Consider the following 25399-nt stretch of genomic DNA (forward strand, 5'->3'; position numbering starts at 1 on the left):
CTTTTCCAGAGATACTGAAACTGCATTTCCAGTCTTAACCATCACAGGTTCCACACCAATGATGAATAAATGCCCTCACAACCCCCCGTCTCCACAGCAGCCATGGCGTCTGCGTCTCTGCATATCCCAGTGGCTGCATTCAGTAGGCCAAGTGCATGGAGCACTGACATTCATTTCGTAGTTCTGGAGTTTGTGCTGCACAAGTCACAATTCTGGACTGGTCCAGGGACAGTGGGATGTGACTGAGGGAATACATACCCTTTTGACCCTCAAACTGCGGCGTTCGGTGGAGTTTCTCACGAACAGGGATTTTTTAGCCAGGGTTGAACTGTCACTGTCACTCCGATTTAACTGGCAACAAAAGATTTTAAAAAAAAATCACTGCATATCAAACAGAGTGCAAGCAGAAGTTTGGGATTGAAACGTTTACCAAGTAAAGCAGGTAGCGATAGTTAAGAGTTTATTTTTTTAAGACAATCCCCTCAAATAAGTTTTTCCTGTTCTGTTTCGTTAAATAACTTCATTTTCTTAAATTATTTATTTATGTATTTTTTTTTTGAGACAGAGTCTCACTCTGTCACCCAGGCTGGAGTGCAGTGGCATGATCTCGGCTCACTGTAACCTCTGCCACCCAGGTTCACACAATTCTCCTGCCTCAGCCTCCCTAGTAACTGGGATTACAGGCGCATGCCACCATGCCCAGCTAATTTTTGTATTTTTAGTAGGGATGGGGTTTCACCATGTTGGCCAGGCTGGTCTCGAACTTCTGACCTCAGGTGATTCGCTCCCCTCAGGCTCCCAAAGTGTTGGGATTACAGTCATGAGCCACCATGCCTGGAAATAATTTAAATAGCTGCCTTTTGGTAGTGGCTATCAAAAATCATATGTTTAAGCTACTTATATATTTTTTTAAATAAAATTATCCTTTGTATTTTTAGCTAATACATGGTATTTGTTTCTTTAAAGAAAGGTCTGCACAAAGCACTGAGCTCAAGGTCAGAGTTGAGACAGTCTGTGCTATCTAGAATGCTCTCAGCCCAGATAGCCCATGCCCACTGTCTCCTCTGCTTCAAATCTTTACTGAAATGCAGCCTGCTCTGAATCCTGCGTATTACCCCCAACCCCCTGCACTACTGTTGTCCATAGCATTGATCCCCTTCCAAGATACTTCACAGCTTGTTCATCATATTTACTGCTTGTGGTCTGGCTCGATTCACAGGAACGTAAACTCTACAATGGCAGGGCTCTGAGTCTCTTGTTTCTAAATGAATCCCAAGTATCTAGGAAAGTGCTTAAAAGCAGGTGCTTAATAAAAACGTGTTGAACTGAATGAATAAATTTAGAATTTAAAAAGGATTTCTAACCCAGTTTATAATATTATGTCTGTCTTACTAGATAAATCAGAAATACTTCTAGAAGCAGAATTTGGCAAATTGATACAAATCTCATAATTTTCTTCACAGAACTATGGATGTGATCAGTGTTTATAAGCATTATTAAAAGAGGATTTTTGCTCTAAAATGCAATTCACAATTCTCAGTTCAACAAGACTAACATGGTTTGAAGGACACAAGATATAGAATAGAAATATACAGACCACATATATCTCAAAAAACCACTTTATGTTTCTAAATACAGACTGAAGTCCAAATAACGTATGAATACTTGGCACTCCGATCCTTAAACTTTGCTTACTTGCCAAATAAATCACATTGCAACCAAGGAGACATTAAATTTGACGGCAAAACAAACAAACTGAAAAGGAACATAAGCATGTGATATTCTACATCTATTTTATAGCATTTCTAGCATTTGTAGTTGTCATGTGAAGACTCCCAGTGCACAGTCTTCTCCTTTGCAGGCCATTCCCTACCAGCAGGGAAGAAGCTGCAGTCCCAGAGCCTCGCCGCGAGCGCCGCCACCTTACCCTGCAGATGTACTGGCTCCGCTCTCCGGGAGAAAAGGTCTGTGAGCGCACTATCACGCTGCTCCTCACAAAGGGATGCTGTCTAGAGCTCAGGCTGCTGCGCTCTTTGGGGCGAACTGCCATATTGTCATTAGCGGCTTCATCAGTGTTTGTCTCTTTGTCAACCTATAAGAGAAGTTAACAGCTTGTCAGGAGCTGAAAGATGTGTAAACATTATGCTCCTTTCTTCTAAGAAAGAAAAAATATCTAATGTTACAACAGAGACTCATGGAGCACTATGGCCACTCCTAAGAGAAAGGCTTTGCATTACAGACTATAGTACTTCTGAAGTACTTCTGGGGAGAATTTCTCTTCAGTTTTCTACCAAGAGTGGCTTTCTGCTAAGTTCTTAGGAAGTTCTGCACAGCGGGCAGTGTGAGTTCTTGGGAAGTTCTGCACGGCAGGCACCGTGGTATCTGTCCAACAAGCACCATAAATAGAGGTGCTGCCTCCACAAGGTCGAACATTAGAATGAAGGTTTAGATTTAAAATGATTTTATAAAGAATCCTATTTGGGTATATATCATCATTAAACTTTATTCAACTTTCTGATTACACTGTTTTCCAAATAAATGATAAAGATAATTAAATATAAGAAAATGAAATATACCACCAACTTGTAGGTTTAAATAGAATATGCAATTATACATGTATAAACATAATTGTTGTGAAGCTGAGTTGTATTTTTACTGGATCTTTAGAAATGGAACAAAAACAAAACTTAAGTAAAAATGGAAGTTTCTCAAAATACAAACTCAGTAGGCACAGGCAGATGTCTGTTTTTTATCTTATAGGTATAATTTGATTCCAAACCTGCCTCTTGATGAAAGTTTGCTCCTTTGAGAAAGGAAGTTCTTAGGGCATAATATTATTTTCTCAGGAATACAAAATTATAATTTTCTAAACTCTATTACTAATATCCCCAGTGTGGGGGCATCCTCAAAGCTTGAAAATATTTTCCCCATATGGGATTGAGAGTCTCAATACATCTCTCACTTAACTAGCAAAGTTACCTGTTTAATAACTTGGCTGGCACTTGTGCCTAAACTAAGTCACCTGTCACCTTTCCAATCAGGGCATCGCCTAACCAAAATGAACTTTAAATGTTTACTTCATGTTTGAAATGGAAATAAAGCTTGCTACATATACGGAACTTGACACAAGACACCCTGTTATTATCCAAGGAATTCAGAAAATACTTTTAATATTCACAGAGTATTTATAGAGATTTAAAGTAGCTAGAACTATTTCTCTTCTTATATATTCTCCAAATATAAGTGGAGAATATTTTGGGCCCATTTTAAAACTTTAAAGCATTTATGATGCTTCTCAGAGCCTGTTCCCACACACGCCTTTCACGATCAGCTTTCGGCACAAAATCCTGACACGGAACTTACACCTAAGGAGACAGGCACGCATCTCCCTAGTCCACATGGCGCCTGTGAGGCATCAGCTTTAAGACGGAACAGTGGAATAGTCACCAGTGTTGGTGTTCCAGTAGGTGGCTGACTTCTGAGGTCTTTGGCACAGTTGTTTTCTTTCCTGTTCCTGTCTTCGTTCACCTCAGGCACACTAGGGCATGAACTTAAATCTTCTGTACAGTTACTGTCCTCTGGCAATTTAACTTCAGCCTCTTTTTCAGCCACAATTTCGTTAGAGGCCTCTCTCAGCATTGTTAGCCTATGGTAAAACAAAACCAAAAAAAACGCACTTTTGGTAGGCAGGCATGCTCCATGAACACGCAGCCTGGGCATGCTAAGTTGTTATCTGGGAAACGAACAGACTCACATATAATGAGCCAAGCCATTTCTTTGGCTGGGGTTTTTAACTAAATGTCTCATAAAAAATAAAATCCTCACTTCACCCTCTAGTAACCTGTAGCAAAATCACCATAATGTGGTATTAAAAAGTTAAACTCATGAAATTTAACCTAATTTCTAGATATTAAAATAGACATATTCTGAAAATTACATATAGAGTTTAATGTTTGTTAGCATTTAAAAATATTGACACTCACTACAAAATAACTTGGTATTCGTTGTTCATTTATTGTACAATTAATCATATAATAGAATGGAGTCACTCTCAGCTAAGAGTGAATAAATAAGTAAGGATTTTAAATACTCATTTTATTGAGTGTGCTCACGGTCTAGCAGGGAGAATCCTATGTTAAGGAAGTTTTTCTTCTAAACTAGCAGAAGACTCATTTTTAACAAAAGCCCTGGCACGGGCTGAAGTGGCATTTTAAGTGGTGTAAGTGGTGCTCCAGAAGATAAATACCGCTTATATGGAATATATAAAGCAGGAGTACTAGGATGGTTTAGAACATCTCATACTCTGTTGAGTTTCATGTTCTCCGAACGCAAACATTCTTTCCATTGATAACTAAATGTTCAGCTTTAATTTGTCTGGTGACATAACGATAAACTGGCACAGACTAGTTAATAAATGTCTAGCCATGAAGTGAACATAAGGGGAACCATTAATGACTACTATGAGTTATAAATTTCTTTGTTTACATAGTAAGTGTACTGTTTGGAAATATGTGTGAAACAAATTGTATTTTACATATATGAGAATTACTATTTAAAGATACTATAATGAACCTTATAATCACTCTCATATTTTCATATTTATTTGTTTTGCAGAGCTGTGACTTTTATTCACTATGAAGGACTTTTGATAAAGACAAAGTATATCTATATCTTTTTACATCACAGTAGAAAGCTATTCCTTCCAAATGTCCATGACTGCATTATTTATGATATACCTTGTCACTCTTAAGTTTCTAAAAAGTTTTCTATATACACACATACAAATGCATGCTATATATGTATACGCACATGTGTTAACAGTAGTTCAACTGAACATAACAGTCTAAACTATATATCAAAAATTAACTCAAACGATTTTACATATATATTTAATGAGTGAAATATTCACTCAAATTTGTTTTAAGAGAAAACAGTACAATCCAGGAAGGATAGCTCTTTATATATATATGAACCTGGACAAAAACTGTAATAACTTCCCTCTCTGCCCCCCTTTTTAAAGGATTGGGTATGGATAAAGGGAAGGACACAGAAAAAGAAGGTAAGAGTGGTAACAAACAGAGAAATGAGTACTCAGAAGTTGTTTTTTAAATACCTGCTTTGTCCTCCTAGAGCCTAAATGGTACTTACAGGTAGTTAAAAGAAAAATAGAGTCACTTTTAAAATTATAACTCTACAATAAGCTATCATATCTATCAAAATCAAGTTTAGACTTAAAAAAAAAAAAAAGCTCAGAAAATAGTGTTTTAAAATTACTCGAAACAAGAACAAAGAATCTGGCTAATGTTTTAACTTTGCCCACAATCTTGCCGTTACTTCCTTAACTCTCTAATGACCAAGGACAGACTTTTCCTAGCATAGCTTCCTGAAGGTGCAGTGCATTCCATAATTCTGGAATAAACCATGAGCCTACAAAGGTTTCATTGTAAGATGTGTAAACACATCATCTTTGAGTTCCCAATAGCAAAAGGAAATAACTGTTTAACCAGTCTCCATCTGGACCCCTTTGCTCTTCTTGTCCTGATTCTTCTTCTTCTTCTTCTTCTTCTTCTTCTTGTGCTAATTCTTGTTCCACAGCTAACAACTCAGCTGATGTTCTTGCAAGTAAGGCTGACACTGCATCCTGGAGAATGGAAAGCATATGGCAATTAACATCATATCCTTGAAGAAATGATTTAAAAACTCATCAGAGGGGAATTTACACTACTATCTGTAAAGAAGATTCAACTCTCCTGCTGAAAACAAATATGAAAGCTGAATAAAATAGAACTCCAAACAAGCAAAACCTCTCAGCTGTTTTAAAGCAATGAAGAGCAACAAAGGCAATCAGGACTAGAGGGCCAAGATCCCAGGCAGAACAGAAATATAATAAGGTGAGCCATTGTCACTCTTTTCCCTTAGGGTATTTGTCAATTCTAGTGGTGAGGTACACAGGCTAAACAGACTGTGGCTGCCTAGAACAGTGACAACGTCAGTAGGATGGGAAGACTAAAATTGAGTTCAGGACTACCAAGGCAGTCAACTCACAAGAGGTTAGAGAAAATGAACTGTAAAGTGAGCTCAATATTCTGCATGATATTCCTGTCATGGCATTGGCCATTCTTAAGCTGCCTATATGCAGAGCAAGAAGCTGAGAAACAAAGCAAAAAAACAGCTGCTATCAGGCTAAAATAGTAAGCAGATATTTCCATTGTGCCATACAGTCTTATGGAGAGCAAAACTGGAATTCAGGTCCCCACATAATTCAGGTAAGCTACCCATATTGTCATTTGCCTTTCAGAAGAATATAAAATCCTCTCTGGAGGAAGATATCAGTCAGTTATCCTCATACGTAATATCCAGTATTTCATCAGGACCTAAAGAGTGAAAGTCAAGAGAAACGATAGCCAAATAAGGCAGACCCACAGATGATCCATACACTACAGGCACTGAGAAAAACATTTAAGTTTTTATGAATAATATGCTCAAAAAATTGAATGAAATGATAAAGAATTTCAGTGGTATAAACAAAAAGAAAATCACATTAGCATATCAGAGTGAAACTGCTGGAGAATCTTACAAGCAGTAAAAGAAATAATGCTATATGACCCAACCATTAAGTCATCCTCCAAAAGCTCCACGGAATCAATGGAAGCTAGATGACAATAAAATGATATTTTTAACATGTTCAAAGAAATAACTGCAGACCTAGAATTCTGAATATGCAGCAAAAAAACCATCCTTCACAAATGAAGTTGAAATAGATACTAACAGGTCTATAGTAAAAGAAATATTAAAGGGAATTCTTTGAGCAGAAGCAAAATGTCTCAAATGAAAGCACAATAATGCAGAAGGAAATAAAATATAACAAAAGGTAAAAATGTGAGGAAATCTGAATGAATACTAATTGTCAATGAAACAATAATAATATCTTGTGAGATTCAAAATATATGACAATAATAGCAGAGAAGGAGGAAAGGGTATAAAATGGAGTTAAAGTCTTTGAAAATCTTTGCATTGTCTGGGAAAAAGTAAAGGAATTGATTTATGGTAGTTTTTAATAAGTTAAGAACTCATGCTATAATCTCCAGAGAAACTGCAAAAAATAAAAGACTGTAGATCTAGTAGACGGAAAAATGAAAATTTAAAAATAATTAATTCAAAACAAGGAAAGAAAAAGAATAAAGATGGAATTAAAAGAAAACAAATAGGAAGATAATAGGATCAAACCCAAATATATCAATAATAGCATTAAAAGTAAGTGAGCTAAATATTTCAATTAAAAGATGAAGATTTTAAGACTGGATAATAAATCAAAACCAACTACATATTGCTTATAAGTAGAATACTTTAAATACAGTATTTCAGAAAGGTTGAAAGTAAAAGGATGAAAAAAGATCAACCATGCAAACACTAACCCAAGAAGGCTGATATGTAGCTTTACTAACACCAGACAAAGTAGATTTTAAAACAAGAGGTATTGCTAGAGATAAAAAGGAACACTTCATAATGATAAAAGGTTCAGTTGAACAGAAAGATGCAATGCAATGCTAAAGGTAAATGCTAAATTTACTTTACCTAATAACAGACTCAAAAAGCAATACTTACACGTCTAAATAGACTGAAGTACAGAGATAGAATTTGTAAACAAAAACTTACACACACAAAAAAGTACAGGACTGGATGGCTTCACCTGTGAATTCTATGAAACATTTACAGAAGAATTAATACAAATTATTCTCAAACTCTTCCAAAAGGTAGAATGCTTTCTAATTCATACTATGACGCCAGAATTAGCCTGATAAAAACCAAAGCTATCACAAGAAAACTATGAATACAGACACAAAAATCCTCAATGGAATATTAGCAACCTGAGTCAAACAACATACAAAGGATCTACACTATGACCAAGTGAGATTTATCCTAGGAATGCAGGGTTGGTTTACCACTTGAAAATCAATTAATACATTATATCAATTGAATAAAGAACAAAAACCACATGACCATCTCAAGAGATGCAACAAAGGCATTTTACAAATCCAACAGCCTTTAATGATGAAAAGCAGTCAACAAACTTGGAAAAGAAGATCTTTTCCTCATTCTGATAAAGGACATCTATGAAAAAGCCATGGCCAAATTCATACTTAATGGTGAAAGGCTGAAAGCTTTTCCACTAAGATCAGGACCAAGACAAGGATGTCTGCTCTTACTACTTCTTTCAATATTGTTTGGGAAGTTCTAGGCAGGGCAAATAGGCAAAAAAAAAAAAAAAAAAAAAGAGAGAGAGAGAAGAAAAGAAATAAAAGGCATATGACTGGAAAGGAAGAAGTAAAATCACCTCTATTTGCAAACAATATGATCTTATAGAAAATCTAATGGAATCCACTAAAAAAACTATTAGAATTAATAAATGAGTTCAGTAAGGTTGCAGGATACAAGACAAATAAAATCAACTGTGCAACAATTAAAAATGCAACTGAGAAAACAGTTCCACAGTGGCTGGGGAGAGTAGGGAGGGTGAGGAGGAAAAGGGAAAGGTTATTCAACGGGAACATCAAGTTACATTTAGAGAGGCAGAATAAGTTCTGCTGTTCTAATGTCCAGTAAGGTGACTGTAATTAACAACATTGTATTATATACTTCAAAACAGCTACAAGAAAGGATTTTGAATGGTCTCATCACAAAGAAATGATAAAAGTTTCAGGTGATGGATTTGTTAATTTACCCTGATTTGATCATTACATAATGAATACATGTACTGAAACATCACACTCTTTCAGTGGGTCCTCAAACTTTGTTTTAAATGATTAAAACATTTACATGATGAAATATCTGATATAATTTATTGATTTTCAAGTGTTAAACCAACCTTGCATTCCTAGGACAAATCTCACTTGGTCATGTATAGATCTTTTTTATGCTGTTGTATGGGGCCATGATGAACAAAACTTTTAAAAGCCTGGTTCCATTCACAGTAGCATCAGAAAGAATAAAATACTTAGAAATAAATTTAACAAAAGAAGTCGCACACTGATCATTTTGTAGTTCCTAAGTGTGATGATTAGGTTTTCATGCTCATGTGTGACATATGCCTCCTTCAAATCTCATTAGGACATCAGCACATTACCCATCTGACATAAAAAGAAAAAAGAAAAATGAAAGAAATGCAAACTTTGACTCTGAAAACTATGAAATATTATTGAAAGAAATTAAAGACCTAAATAAATGGAAATATATCCTATGTTCATGGATCAGAAGACTTAGAACTGTTATGATGACAGTATCTTCCAAACTGACCTACAGGTCCAATTCTACCCCTATGAAAATCCTGGCTATCTTTTTTTGCAAAAATTAGTAAATTGATACTAAAACTCTTATGGAAATGCAAGGGACTCTGAATAGCCAAAATAATCTTTAAAAAGAAAAACAAAGTTGGAAGATCCACACTTCCTGATCTCAAAATGACTACAAAGCTATAGTAATCAAGGAAGTGTGGTACTAGCTTAAGTACAGACATACGGATTAATGAACAGGATTGAGAGTCCAGAAATATAAACCCTCACACTTGATTTTCAACAAGGGTGCCAAGATAATTCAAGGGGAAAGAACAGTTTTTGCAATAAATGGTGCTGCGACAACTGCATATCCACATACAAAAAGATGAAACTGGATCCACATTAACGACTCAAATGAATCAGAGACCTAAATAGAGGACTTTAAAACTCTTAGAAAAAGACCCAGGGGTAAATCTTTGTGGTATTAGTTTAGGCAAAGCAGTCTTAGTTATGATACCAAAAGTACAAGGATTTTTAAAAAATTGATAAACTGGACTTTTAGGAAAATTAAAAACTTTTGTGCCGTAAATAAAACCATCAACAAAGTGAGAAGACAATCCACAGAATGAGAGAAAATATCTGCAAATCATTTATCTGATAAGGGGTTTGTATCAAGAATAGGTAAGGAACTCTTATAACTCAATAATAAAAAGATAAACAGACTGGACGTGGTGGCTCACGTCTGTAATCCCAGCACTTTGGGAGGCGAGGTGGGCAGATCACCTGAGGTCGGGAGTTCAAGACCAGCCTGACCAACATAGAGAAACCCTATCTCTACTAAAAATACAAAATTAGCTGGGCATGGTGGTGCATGCCTGTAATCCCAGCTAATCCCAGCTACTCGGGAGGCTGAGGAAGGAGAATAACTTGAACCTGGGAGGGGGTGGTTGTGGTTAGCCGAGATTGTGCCATTGTACTCCAGCCTGGGCGATAAGAACAAAACTCCATCTCAAAAGAAAATAACAATAAATTAAAAATAAATAAATAAACAATACCTTTTAAAAATAGACAAAGATTCTGAAGAGACATTTCTCAAAAGAAAAAAGATATACTAATGGCCAATAAGCCTATGATGCTCACCATCATTAGTCATTAGGGAAATGTCAATCAAAGCCACAGTAAAACACCACTTCACACCCACAAGAATGGCCAGAATCAGAAAGACAGATAACACATGGCAAGGGAGAAAGTGGAAACCTCATACACTGCTAGTGGGAATGCAAAATGGTGCCAACACCTAGGAGCAGTTTGGCCATTCCTCAAAATATTATACACAGAGTGACTATACAACCCAACAATTCTACTCACATGTACATACCCAGGAGAAATGAAAACATAGGTCCACAAAAACACTTGTATACAAGTGTTCATAGCTGCATTTTTCATAATAGCCAAAAAGTGGAAACAACCCAAATGCCCATCAGCTGATGGACAGATAAAATGTGGTACATCCACAATAAAATATTATGTGTGAATAAAAAGGAATAAAATACTAATACTGCAACACCATGGAGGTACCTTGAAAATATTATGCTAAGTGAAAGATGACACAAGAGAACAAATATTGTATTATTCCATTTACATGAAATGTCCAGAAGAAGCAAATTCAGAGACAGGGATTAGTGGTTGCCTTGTAGCAGAGATTAGTGGTTGCCTTGGGGGAAAGAGGTTAGGGAGAACTGGGAGTCTCTGCTCATGCACACAGGGCTTCTTTGGTGATGATGTCAATGTTCTAATATTAGACTGTAATGTTGGTTGCATGCACAACTCTGTGAATATCCTAAAAACCACTGAATTGGGTGCTTCAAATGGATAAACTGTCACACTTTAAATGGGTGAAATGTATGACATATGAATTATATTGTAATAAAGCTATTTTTAAGAACTTACATAAAGTGTGACCATTATAAAAGCATTCTTAAGGATAAAAACTCCATTTCGCCATCTTGTATGCGTTGTTTAGTGTCTACCACAAGCCTGGGCATGTGATCTAAGATGTACCATGATGTTTGTTTCCCTTTCACCCCCACTACAGTGCCTACTATAGTGTCTCACACACAGTAGATGATCAATAAAACACTGTTGTTTAATTATCTGACTTTTGCTTAGGAAATGCCTTCCTCATAATCTAAAATAAACTTGAATTCAGTAACAATATCCACAAATGCCAAATTCGTGATGAACGGCCTCACAAAAGGACCCTTTGTAAGTTTTTTTGAAGTACTGTATTGAAGTATGGTTGCTCGCTACAACCCACCCCCCATTTTTTTGAGACAGGGTCTCTTTCTGTCTTCCAGGCTGGAGTACAGTGGCGTGATCATGGCTCACTCCAGCTTCAACTTCCGAGGGTCAATCGATCCACCCACCTCACCTTCCCCAGGAGCTAGGACTTCAGGCGTGCACCACTGCACCCAGCTAATTTTTTTGTTATTTTTGTAGAGACGGGATCTCGCCATGTTGCCCATGCTGGTCTTGAACTCCTGAGCAATTCACCTGTCTCAGCCTCCCAAAGTGCTGGGATTACAGGCCTGAGCCACCATGTCTGGTCCTTACAAAAGTATTTAATAGAAAATATTTATGGCTATTGATGTTACAAATGAAAAGCTAACACACTGTTTTGGCTTAATAATTTCAAATTTGCAAAATATAAAAGTGCCAAATGTATAACCTGACAGTGGAATCAAACAATGTGAACACGATGCATGGAAAGTATATATTTAAATTAAAAGGTTTTTTCCATGATCACTTAAAACCAGTGAAGCCTCTATGTCAAAGTTTATTTTTATAAGGAAGTGTGAGCAGAAAAGAGTGCTCCTTTTACAAACCATATTTGAAACAAAGCCAAAGCTGGAAATTAACTTTCCTTTTTTATAGGAAGCTGGGAAAAACAAAGTTGTGAAAGGAGAAAAGGAAGGATAGTGAAAGTGATAAAAGCATGTTTTTTTCCACTGGTCTCGTAGCATTCCATATTTCATATTACTTTCATATTATGTATGTATTTCACATTACTTTCGTATTATTCTCTAATTTTGACTCACCAAGTCTATAGAATCTCCTAACGGCTGGTTTGGTTGAAATACAGAGTCCTCATTTTCTTCATTCTTTTTGCAAGGCATTTGCTTGGAAGGAAGCAAGTTATACCATAGAGTGAAAACCTCACTGGAAAATGGTAAATCTGCCAGGCTGATCTGAGTTCCAGCCTATGTAAGTGAAAGAAAACAAAGAAAAAAAATAAAGAGGAGAGAAAATAAAATGTTTAAGTTAGTATTTGTTCTGATAAAGATTATTGAATGAGCTTGTTTTAGGGTAAAAAAAAATGCAATTCTCCTGACATAAAGCATTGCTGGATTTTTTAAAACATGGGGATATGTTATATTTTCAGCTGTGACTAAATAATAACCCCCCACCTAAAAGTTAATCCTGGGATTAGTTTGTGAGATACCATTTTGCAAAGACCTAATGACTAAGCATGCCCTTTATGTAAATGTGAAATTATTATTATTATTTTTGAGATACAGTCTTGCTCTGCCTCCCAGGCTGGAGTGCAGTGATGCGATCTCAGCTCACTGCAACCTCCACCTCCTGGGTTCAAGCGATTCTCCTCCCTCAGCCTCCTGAGTAGCTGGGATTACAGGCGCATGCCACGACACCCAGCTAATTTTTTTATTTTTAGTACAGACAGGGTTTCACCATGTTGGCCAGGCTGGTCTCGAACTCCTGACCTCAGGTGATCTGCCTGCCTCAGCCTCTGAAAGTGCCAGGATTACAGGCATGACCCACCGCGCCCGGCCTCATAGTACTTCTTATAATATGCTGTAAAGGTGACTTGATTATTACTCACCAACAACCCATTATCCACTGAAAAAAAAATAAAAACTCTACTTTGGTTCTTGAATAAGACATCAGATAGCAACAGTTTTCTCTAGATACATAAGTCAGTAGAATGACAAAAAAAGTAAAGGATAAAGGCTTTCATATTCCACCAAATCACACAGAGACAAAATCTAAATTAAATTACACTCTTCTTTAAGGCTATCAATTAACACGTTTATGAACTTTGTTGGAGCCTCTGACATCTATTATACTAAATATGACATCTATGATACTAAAGCCTTTCTGATAGCCTAACAAGTCTGTTATCTTTGCTTCTTTCTAACTTCATTGTCAGATAATATTATCAGACATTTTTCTCAAGAAAACAAGAAGAAAAATTAAGAAGAAACCTACTCCTCTTAAACTTTGTTCATCATGAAACATGTGTGTTTCTGTGCTTCCCACTGGACTGCAGAGAAAAGCTCAACTGGAGACTCACATTGTTTTCTGAACACATGGGCACGTCTCTAGATGCCTGCATTTGAACACTTATGTAACTTTACTGGGATGTAATGGTTTTCTGAACACATGGGCACATCTCCAGATGCCTGCATTTGAACGCTTATGTAACTTTACTGGGACGTAATGGTTTTCTGGTTATTATGCACAGCAGCGTGTTAAACTCACAATTAGTTAAGTGTGAAGTCTTCTGCTGTAGCATTTAAATATCGTATTGCTCTAAACAGTAACACCACATCTTCCCAAAAGCTCCAATACTGTGGTGGGGGAGAGTGAGGTGAATAAGGGTACTATATAGTATTCAGTGGTCTTGCTGAATTTTAATTTGTAACAGTGAATTATGTGGGGATGTCATTTTGATATCTGGCTTTATCGTTTATAGTTGTGTGACCGTAAAATATATTACCTCTCAAACAGCTCCTTATCTGAAAATAGGGGATAATCATCCATTTCATAACCAATCTTTCATCGGGTTGTCATGAGGATTAAATGAGATAATATACACACAGCACTCACACAAAGCTTGACACTGGCACTGGGAGTGGTAAGCACACTCCATGAGTGATAGCTGTCACAAAAGTAAAGTTCTTCTGTGGTTAAAAGCTAGAAATAGAAAGCAGCTTTTATAGAAAATCACAATTTATAAGCAGTTTTTAAAGGTCTGGAATAAGAGAATAAACAGAAACCACTATTTCAGAAAAAAATGAAAAAACACTAGATGTTTCCCAAGATGTTGGGCAGGTCTGTAGTGATTCCTAGGGCTGGCAAAATAGCAACTACAAAATATATTCTCAGACCATCCAATCGTAAATGTTATTTGATAATGGGAATTATGAAGAATCCTACCAGGCATTCTTCCCTTCGGTGTTGACTGACAGAGCAAAGATCTACTCTCAGTGTCTTCTGTTGTAAAGCTGTTTGGGAAATGGCGACTCTGAACACATCATTGAATAAAATGGATTCTGTGGGCGGATGAACTTTTGTGCGAAACAGACAGCTGACATCAGTTGAGGAAGGAAGAACGGCAACCCTAAAATATCTGCAAAGAACAAGAATAAAACGGATTTCATAGGTACTTTAATTTTACCAGATTCACAGCTATCATTTGAAATTATCTGCAAAGCAAGAAAATGAGGGATCATGGAGTTCATGATCAATCTAAAGTGTTGCTGCTATCACGGGTCCGTGCTCAGCTGCATAGATGCTCTGTTCTGAACCCACCCAAGCTGACTACGCCCCTGAGCATGCAACGGCCCAGCCTCCACTCACCACGAGACTGCAGCAAAGGCACATGATAGGAAAGTGAAGAGGAAGAAAATCCACAGGGCAGACGAATTTAACGTCCCACCTGCCCCATGTACAGCCAATTCCAAAATAAGTTATTTCTGAGCCTGGGAAGGTAGGAACACACTAAGTAGATACTGGTGACTTTATCCCACAGAATCCTCATCCTGAGTATTAAACAAGAGATGCTGATGATCACTTCCCAGGAATGGAATACATTATCCTACTAGAGAAAAAGAAAGGCTAAGTAGCATATTGTTAAGAAAATTTAAAACAGATGAAATAACAGTTCAAAAATATCACTGTCTAGCATCTCCAAAGTCTGAGATACGACAAACTGTTTTAAAAGAGTCTCTTGCCTTGCAAAATTCAGAGGAAGAGTTACAGAAAAACAATAACTTCTAATACTACTTTAAAGTGACTTTTCTGAGCACACATTATATGAGGACCCACAATTCTTAGAAACAGCGTGAGGTAACTTCCTTTAAATCCCAGAAAGAGAATACCGCTAAGTCTATCCCTCCACCACCATTTCCAGGCTTGTCTAATCTGTATTCTAAAACATGTCTTTCTCCATTAGAAAAACTGTAATTCAAATGCAGAACTGAGTAATGTCATATTATTTTGTATTTCATATCAATACTAATTATGGAGATTCCACATTGAAGACCTAGTGGGCCTGAGGCCCACTGCTGTTGATTAAAGAGCCTTAATAAGACACAGCTCACTGTCCCTGGGAGGCTGAAGATTCAGCAGAAGAAAATCTTTCCTCTGCTTTCGTGGAAAAGTAATAAAGAAGGAGTGTATTAGAGTGGCAATGGAGGGAAGGGATCTTCTGTTTCTCCAGCCATCACACCAGCGAAGCCTTCCGTACCAGCGGCCTAACCACTTAAGTGATTTAAAAATGTTTCCACATTTTAAAAGTGAGATTTTACACAGTTAAGAGCCAAATATACAAGGGAAAGAAGGCAAGGGTATGCTCTCTCTCATTCTGTTGTGGGGGTGGGCGTGTGTGGGGGGGGCATATCTCTACAACCTGGAGTCCAGCAAGCGACTCACAAAAATACCGTGGCTGTTGTCAGCCAGAGGAAGCATAAACTCTGTCTGTCACAATTAATAATCAAAAAATTAACTTTTGAAGTTGGGGAAAAAAAGAACAATTTTAAGACTATCTCATACTAGCTGTCATGTTTAGCAGTGTCATTATTTACGCCAAGGCTTTTACATATGGGTTTAAGGAAAGATTGCTATACGTGTCAGGAAGGTTCGCACCAACTAAACGCGTGCCTGCACACCAGCTGGGGAGCCGAAGAGCAAATGTCTGCTCGTTGGCTGGGCTGAGTATTTCACTGGTCCTACACCACACAGGTATCACCATGCCTCCAGAAGGGACTTGGTGATATCCTATGAGGTAAGTGAGAATGACTGTGATTGGTTTAGTTGAAGTAGAGCATATTGTAGGTGTACCCTTACGGTGAGTTTACAGGTGTGTGTTCTTGGGGTGTTCTGTAGTTTTCTCCTGAAGTTGTGCATTGTTTCTCACTGTTTATTGTTTCAATCTCTGGTAGACTTGTCTTCTCCGTGATCTGCTTTACTAAAAGGCCATCAATGGCATGCTCCAACATCACAAGTTATTTACCGGTAGGGAGAAGTCACAGATTATATCAAGCCAGTCTTCTTGGACACTGCTGACTGGTGTTTTTCATCTCAGGCCTAGGAAGCAGGCTGTCTGTGTTGATCTAGGCACTTCTACGTGATGCCTGCTCTCCTCACTGATCTCACTAATGATGTGGACAGCCCACGCCTTGATTCAGGAAGTTCTCTAAGCTCAACTCTCTTCCTAGAATCCTATCCTACCTCCAATTTTGATGCTTGTCAACACATTAAAATCTACTATCTCACCTGGGCTCGGTGGCTCACACCCGTAATCCCAGCACTTTGGGAGGCCAAAATGGGAGAGCCCAAGGAGTTCAAGACCAGCCTGGGCAACCCAGTGAGACCCCATCTTTACAAAAAAAAAAGAAAGAAATCCACTATCTCTATTCTTCTGTTGTTGAGTACATAATCTCTACCTAGTTCTTTTTCTCTTAGATCCAGTTTCTTCTTTCTGATGATTATTGGAATGTTAGGAGGTGAATTTACAAGTAACTCTGTAGGAGAAACATGAAGGACTCTTAAATTTATTCTATTAAAAGTCCTATCACTAAGGAATATACTCTATCATTAAGGAAAACATTCACCTGGCTGGGTATAGAGTCTTGGGGATCATCCCTCAACAGCTCTTTTTAAATTTCCAAAGCCTTACAATGCATATTCAAAATATTATTAAAATCCACTTCTTACAGGAAGTTTCAATGCAGAGTGGACATGTATATTCTGGATTCTATGTCTGACGTGCTAAGTCGAAATCTGGATTCTTCCTGGTACTGTCCAGCCATGAGCCCTTCAGAGTCCCTGAAACTCTGATGTCAGAAAATGTTAATGGTGGCGTCTAAGACTTCCAGACTTATCTGTCATAAGATTTTTAGGCTTATCTGTCAGGAAACAGTCTCTAAGCAATGGACTGTGTAGAATTATGTCATCAATTTGTTGGGATTCTTGGTTTGATGAAATGAAATAACTTAAGAACTCACTGGTCACAGGGAAGTAAATGCTTGATGATGAAAACGTACATGTAGCATGACAAAATGTTTGACTGGCCATGTTGTACTGATACATTAAATTTAATCACTACATTTTAATGTAAAAGATTAGAAAATTCCTTAAACAACAGTAGTAACAATTACACAATAACAAAAGTTTTACTCCTATTTCAATCAAATTCCAAAACAGCATAAAATAGTATTTCTGGTTGCAAAAAAAAGATTAAAAGTCTTGGCTTCTACTGTTAAAAAGAATCAGTTGAATAAGAATTAAAACTCAATAAGTCTTCCTCACAGTTTCCTTTTTATCTTTGTCTGCCATTCATTCAGACATGATCTGCCCCGTTATGTCTTTTCCATATCTTCATTTTGATGAACTGCATGATTACAGTGTAAAATTCTCTTACATGGAAATTTTTAAGTTCCTCAATTTGATCTTCACTGATTTTACTTACACTTTTGAAGTATGAGGTATCAAGAAGGCATGAAGGTTTCGGAGCTGTGCTATAATCACCATGAAACTTGAACTTTTTGCATTGTGTCTGTCAAAAGAGAGGCTAAATGAAGTCAGGAATCACCACAGGCCGCTTGCCCCGCACAGATGTCAGAACTGCTCCTTTCCCACACACGTTCCTTACCTGAGTCCTATCTGAACCTGGGCGGCCTCCACAATGGCTACGTCCTCTTCACTGTATGTGACATCTTCAATTTCACTAGGCCTATATGGACAGGGAGTAGATGAACAGTTAATTAATGGGGTTACTAATTGTTATGGTTACAGTTTGCCACTTAGCGTTCTGAATGAAAATCCGAATTAACAGCACTCCTATGCCCTCCCAGTGGAACGGATCCCAGTGAAAGCTTACTGTTTTAGAGGCTCTTTTCAAGAAGAATTCGCCTCTGGGCTTTAGGGCAAAGCCTCTCTGATGACTACTTTCCTTATTACTAGAAATATACCACACCCTAGAGACATTCCAGGCTTTCAGAAATACACATGAGAAGCTTCATGTGCCAAACAGAGTCTGGTGAATTCTTCCAATATTCCCATTAAAATCAAGGTTTTTAAATTTTAAAGAGTGTCATCTGCCTCTGGGTACACCAATCTGTTTATCATTTCCATGGCTAAGTCATTTTTGATATACTGAAATTTTCAGCCACATCACTTCTTTAATGGCTAAAGTCCTTACTAAGCCAAAGAGTGGACTAATGGTAGCAGTCCATTTACAGCATATAACCCACACCCACGGCGAAGGAGATTTGCTGGAGCTACAAGCACCCCTACTGAATCCTTACTGTTTCACAAAAGCTTCATAGACCCCACTGTCTCCAGCCACAGACTCATCAGATACAGCAGCCGACACACAAGTGGTTTTCTCCCCAAGCAAGTGGATCACTCTTCTTTTTGGTAATGATTTTTCCACATCTATGGAGGGGAGGGTGAGAGCTCTAATCAGAATGTCTTATGTGGAAAAGTTAAGCATTAAATACATACAGTTTGGTCATGAGCAATCCAAAATAAGATATCCTTCTGGGAGTCAAGGATATTAATATTCAAATCTACAGATGCAAACAATTCAAGGCACTATGACTTATAAGATTCCTGGGACGCCAGTTATTTCAGTCATTACTTGGAAGAGAATATGGTTTTTCTTCGTCCTGAAATATTTTAAGGGAAGGGATGAATTACACAAATTCTCATTGGTCCTTAGTCTCTTTCTTTCAAGCATTCACTGTAGTTTTCATATATTCAGGAATAGGAAATGATCTATGTCCCTCAAGGTGACATTTCTATCACAGAGAGCTTCTAGCTACTCAATGGATAAGTTTCCACCTCCTTTGCTCTCCCCTTCTCTCCACATGCCATATTCTACATCTCCTGTGCTACTATTCTAACAGAAATTAAGAAAAAATGTCTTTGACTTACAGGAACTCCTCACCAGCCAACACCATGAAAAAACGTTTTGTGCTACTGAATCTTTAGCACCAATGGTCACTTAACTTTTATCTTAACTCATATTCATACACCAGCATCCTGCAGTGAGCAAGGAGCATTCATTTAAGGCTGTGCTCTGTACTGTAATGAGCTGCAAGCCTGTGGTGCTCTTTCATCCTCTAGTGAGCGAGAGAGAGCGCAGGGATCTGTATTGGTATGCATTTCGGCCCCCTTCTGAGTCGTGACTTTACATCTTGTTAAGATGTTTAAGTTTTAAGGCTTCAGATTACAGGATTGATTGCTGCATTTTCCCTTTTATTTCTGGCAGTGGGAATGCTTTTTCCTTGATGATGAAGTGCCTTCTCTCTGCCCACCCCCCTTTGTGAGGGGTGAAGGTGATGACATGATTTATTGATTACCCCCAGGAATAACCATAGCAGCCTGAAATTGACTTTGACAATGACAGTGACTGACTGTGGAAGGCCTTCGTAGTTATCCCAACGTGGTTGGTGTCATGCAGCAGGGATTGGCACTGGAGAGCAAAGTTTACATAAAAGGGACTTGACTTTACCTGCCTAAGCCTCTAGAGCACTGAGGGAGATGACAAACGTCCCTGATAGGGAGCCACCACCCCCACATGCAGGGCAGATGTCCCCTGAAAAAAAGTGCTGGTAACCTGAAGATAATTCATCTTTCTTTTTTTTTGAGACAAGGTCTCACTCCTGTCGCCTAGGCTGGAGTGCAGTGGTGCAATCTCAGCTTGTTGCAGCCTTGACATCCTCCTGCCTCAGCCTCCTGGGACCACAGGTATCCACCATCATGCCCAGCTAATTTGTGAGAATTAGTCTTTATGGTTAAATGCATGCTGTCACTTGTTTTTGGACATGCAACTGAATATTATCTGCAATCAAAGTTCTTGGATGTATTTTCTCTTAGGGTAACTTTTTAACAGCAGTTTTCTAATATATGCATTTAAAAAGTTAAAAACTGTTTCACAAAAGATTCAGAGATACCTGTCTCCAGCCACAAACTTTTCAGACACAGCAAGACCCAAGTGTCAGGAAAAAGGCATGGGCCAACCAGAGACATTTGCAAGACAGGACTCCCAGACCTCAGGATTACTGGGTGGGTGACAGACTTTAGGCAACTTTTTCCCTCATCACTCTCTCCCCTCTTCTCCAGCATCCAGCCTCACTTACTGCCCCTCCAAACTGACTGAACATTAGAAGTGGTCAGTAGATACCACTCCAAATACAGGAAGAGCAAAACTAGCTTGAAGGGTCAAGAGATGTAAGTTCAAAGCACAGGATGGAACACTGGCACAGAGAACATTTCACTTTCTTCTCTTTCTTCTTCTCATAGCTTTCCATAGTTTATGGTAAGAATTGTGTTTAGCCAGAGTTTATTACTTATCATCATCACTGTCACAGAGTACTAATAATTATCATGAACTGTGTGCTGAGTGCCAGACATGGTTAGGTGCTTCACATGTATCACCGCATTAATCCTTCAGCCTGACACAAGGATTACTGTAGCAACCCCATTTTGCAGATAAGGAACCACAATCCTGAGAGACTAGGTAGTGTGCTTACCCAAACATGTTGGTGACTAAAGTGTGAGTGGAGGCTTGGCTGGTTCCAGAAGTGGTATGCACCCCCTAACACACACACACACACACACACACACACACACACACACACACACACACACACACAACATACTCCTTCCCAGAAGCAGTGGTGAAGGCCCCACACGGCTTTCTGTTTCTTTGGGGCCATTACGTATGCACCATTCCCCTGGTTATTTTCTTTGTGGTTATTTCTATAACCTGTTACTTGTAGCTTTGACATCTGCCCAGGAGGGGGCGCACAAACCACACAGATGTCTCATGGGCCCTCCCTCTGCCCCAGGCCACTGGCAGGGCACAGCACTTGGGTCTTCAGTATTTGAAACCACAGAAACACGGTGGATTTGTCAATGTCTTTACACATCTGAATTGGCCAATCGATTACTTAGAATTCTTAGGACCATACATACAAATAAAAATGCTTCTAGGAACAGGAAAAGAGCACTTCTAAAGAGCCCTGCCCTCTTTCGTCAGTAAAACATGTAGCTATGAACAGGACTCCTCTAGACTAGCACGGGGGCTTTTATTTCACATTCTGTCTCAAGCTAGCTCTGGAACAGATCCTCCTCCTCAGACCAACAGTGATCATCTGCCAACAAGAGTACCATCTTGTGCTCTTTACAATCACATCTAACATATTCAAAGTTCCTGCCTTGCAAAGGAAAACAAACAAACAAAACATTATATTTTTCCTGTTTCTGTCTTTTTGAATACAAATGCAGGCCTAAGAACTCCAATCTCTAGTAATCTCTTCCCGGGGCTGCAACAGTTCACCTGGCCAGAAGGTGGCATGGTAATACCATACACTGCAACCTGCTGCTCCAAATTAACTTTTGCCAGAAAAGGAGAGTCTGGCTTGAAACAAAAACTGTATTTATATAGAATTCCCTCAACAATCTAAACACTGAACCTTGGTACTAATTAGCTAGTATGTTAATTGCCTTGGTTTTAATCTGTTTTAGGCCAACTTTTAAAAGACAATCCTCTTTGCCTTGCTATTTCAGAACCGGAATCTATTTGGAAATATGAAATGGGTTCACAAAATACGTTCCTCGTCAGCTACCACACACAGAGTGTCTCTGGACAACTGAACAGGTACTAAATGATTAAGTCTATTAAATAGGGAAGGTGATTTTTATTTGATAATGAAAAATACCTAGGTATATAAGTAAAAACTCCTTCTTAAATGAAGCCAAAACAATTACTCAAAAGAAAGAGAAGGGGAATCATACCCTTTTGTTTATATGGAAAAATAACCCTCCAATCATCCTCCTTAAAATCACCAAGAGGGAATACATGAAAGCAAAGGGCTGCATTTACCTGCAGTTCCTTCATATAATGGCTCACCAGCACATTCATTAAGGTCTTTATCCTCTGAAAGAGACCGGGAGGCTCCTCCTGAATCAGAATCCAGCAAAATCTGATTTTCGACAAGGCCGATATCTGCAAAATGGCTACTCAATTCACAGTCTTCAAAGTCAGCAGAGAACTGATGGAGAGAGGCATCATGAGAAGACAAGGGAAACGTGCCTTCCAAAACCAAGGGAGAGCCTGGAGGAGACAAGGAGGAAAGGGAGGACCTCGAGGACAGGGAGGCCACAGACTTGGGGGCCTCAGCCAGCGGAGGAGTGTGGCCTGTTGCTGCAGCTGCCACCCCACAGAGTCCACTCTGGCCAGGCTGGCTGGGGGACTTGACCACCTCGTTTTCATGGATGGTGGTAATGGGTCCGGAAGGAATGTAACCGCTTTTCTCTTGCAGAAGGAAGTCCAGTTTATACTGATAATCCACATCTATCTGATCACTTTGACTGCTGTAATAGAGTTCAGTGGAACTGAGGGAGTTGAGTGACCCTCTGCTGGAGGTGTTCAGAGAGCCCCGACTTGATGCCAGGGAACCCAGGCTGCTCCCAGATGACACGGACAGGGTGCTGGCAGAGAGGCTGAAAGATGAAAAGCACACACCATAAAATCTGCTACAAAATGGAAAACCTATCACAATCCCTACTGGCTCCTTCAGATCTGCAGAGGGCAGAAACCTGTTAAGAATGGAATCAATGGCCAGGGACAGAGGAAATCCCTATCACGGCCACGTGTCAGTTAACAACCAGGTCGAGTTCTGAGAAATGCATGTTAGGTGATTTCATCACTGTGCAAACATCACAGAGTGTACTTACGCAAACCTAGACGGTACAGCCTACTGCACACCCAAGCTATATGGTGTAGCCTATTGATTCCAGGCTGTGTGTGCAAACATCACAGAGTGTACTTACACAAACCGAGATGGTACAGCCCACTGCACACCCAAGCTGTAGGGTGTAGCCTATTGATTCCAGGCTGTGTGTGCAAACATCACAGAGTGTACTTACACAAACCGAGACGGTACAGCCCACTGTACACCCAAGCTATATGGTGTAGCCTATTGATTCCAGGCTGTGTGTGCAAACATCACAGAGTGTACTTACACAAACCTAGATGGTACAGCCCACTGCACACTCAAGCTATAGGGTGTAGCCTATTGCTCCCAGGCTGTGTGTGCAAACATCACAGAGTGTACTTACACAAACCTAGATGGTACAGCCCATTGCACACCCAACCTATAGGGTGTAGCCTATTGATTCCAGGCTGTGTGTGCAAACATCACAGAGTGTACTTACACAAACCTAGACGGTACAGCCCACTGCACACCCAAGCTATAGGGCGTAGCCTATTGCTCCCAGGCTATGAACATGCACAGTAGTTGCTGTTCTGAATACTGTAGGCAATTATAACACAATGGTAGTATTTGTGTGTCTAAACATAGCTAAACTAGAAAAAGCACGGTAAAAATACAGTATTATAATCTTATGGGACCACCATCATATATGCAGTCTGTCCTTGACAAACAGTCATCATGTGGCACATAACTGTATACCATGTCTATGCTTCTTCACTAACCTTTTCAGCCTTGCTCTCCAAATACTCTTTAAGTAGCTAGTAGTAGTATTAAACATTATCCTCCTTTTGCAAAAATAAAAAGAATCAAATACTTGCTGATAAGTTTATTTGCACAGACATCTAGAAGCCACTTTGTGATTAAAAAATTTTGAAAGAAAAAAGAGAAACAGGGCAAAAACATTAATGTAGATTTTTATTTTTTTTTTTAAAAAAAAGCTTTTTATTTTTAGAGAAAAGAAGGCAAGCTAATAAAAAGAAAGAAGTCACACAAAAGACCCTTGGTTTCGCTCATCTTTCCTCTTTGTGTGTGAATGTGAGGAGTGAATTTTTTTTTCATCAATATAAGGAAATCTATGGCTATTTGAAGGCAAAACTCCCCCGTTTTCCCTTTTTAAAAAATGGGGCAATGGGAAAAATGTGTTATTTTCCTAAGTGTATTGACAGCTAAAACATATCTTCTTTCTATAACATATTTCAAATGTATTCCAAATATGACACTGGGTTCATGAAAAAGAAAATGTGACTTTAAATCTGATCACTCAAATATTAACTGTACTAGTATAATGATTTTATTTACTTTTAAGTAGTTGGAAATAAAGTGAAAAGTAATCAGAGATGAACAAGAATATGCCTGAATGTATTCAAAGTTTTCCCCTCAGAAATCTGATAAGCTCACCTTTTAAGTTGTGAATGCAAATAAGTAGTTAATCTAGTAGTTTCTTCAAGTTTCTGTAACAGCTCTTTTCTTTTCTCTTCCAATCTCAATCTAGGAAGAAAAAAATTATTTTCAAATGATTGTAACAAAATATGAAAACTGAAAGAAAAGAAAGATTCTTATTGTACAAGCATTACAGATCACAAGGGGAAAATGTGAATGGGCTCCACAGACAGAAAACAGGACACTCAGCAAGGAGTGTCGGAGGCAGAGCTGCACACAGCCAAGCTGAAGAATGGGGAGAGAGCGTCATGCCCAATCACCAATGTCACTGAGAATTTAAAATTGCTGGTAGTCTAGAATCTTTTTAAATGGGTAAATAACATGGTCCTTTGAGTTGGGGAAGAAGATTGAGGAGGAAACAACCATGAAAACAAAAAAACTAAACAAAGACTAAGAATCCTGACACAGATCTGTGACTTGGGAACCCTTTCCTAAAACATTTCACAGCAATAGTAAAGGTCACCCTAAATACCGAATTTAGTAACGCTTGTTCCAACATAATATTTGGCGATAACATTCCCAACCCTAATTTGATAAGAATTTCAGCAATTAAGAAACAATTTTAGTCCACATTACCACTGTGGGCTAATTTGGGCT

General features: G+C 38.5%; 1 protein-coding gene and 1 non-coding gene across 3 annotated transcripts in view; one reads left to right on the top strand and one right to left on the bottom strand.

Annotated features, from left to right (window-relative positions):
• The window catches only part of LOC105466603 (WW and C2 domain containing 2), a 217112-nt gene that overhangs the window by 33055 nt on the left and 158658 nt on the right, over window positions 1-25399 (bottom strand). Inside the window, exons 10-20 of one of the 2 annotated variants that reach the window (XM_011715664.3) lie at window positions 24761-24850; window positions 22471-23090; window positions 18884-19013; window positions 18229-18309; window positions 18046-18132; window positions 14511-14703; window positions 12371-12532; window positions 5505-5641; window positions 3448-3646; window positions 1928-2092; window positions 259-351 (exon numbers count right to left, since the gene is read on the bottom strand). In XM_011715664.3, the coding sequence (XP_011713966.2) occupies window positions 259-351; window positions 1928-2092; window positions 3448-3646; window positions 5505-5641; window positions 12371-12532; window positions 14511-14703; window positions 18046-18132; window positions 18229-18309; window positions 18884-19013; window positions 22471-23090; window positions 24761-24850 (1957 nt within the window). Of the gene's footprint in view, window positions 1-258; window positions 352-1927; window positions 2093-3363; window positions 3647-5504; window positions 5642-12370; window positions 12533-14510; window positions 14704-18045; window positions 18133-18228; window positions 18310-18883; window positions 19014-22470; window positions 23091-24760; window positions 24851-25399 lie in introns of both variants that reach the window. The other variant, XM_011715663.3, reaches the window with a different exon arrangement.
• Window positions 9031-9134, top strand: LOC112424052 (small nucleolar RNA U13). Its single transcript, XR_003014701.1, has one exon. It is a non-coding gene; the product is annotated as a small nucleolar RNA U13 (small nucleolar RNA).

The sequence above is a fragment of the Macaca nemestrina genome, chromosome 3 (assembly GCF_043159975.1).
Source record: "Macaca nemestrina isolate mMacNem1 chromosome 3, mMacNem.hap1, whole genome shotgun sequence".
NCBI lineage: Eukaryota > Metazoa > Chordata > Mammalia > Primates > Cercopithecidae > Macaca > Macaca nemestrina.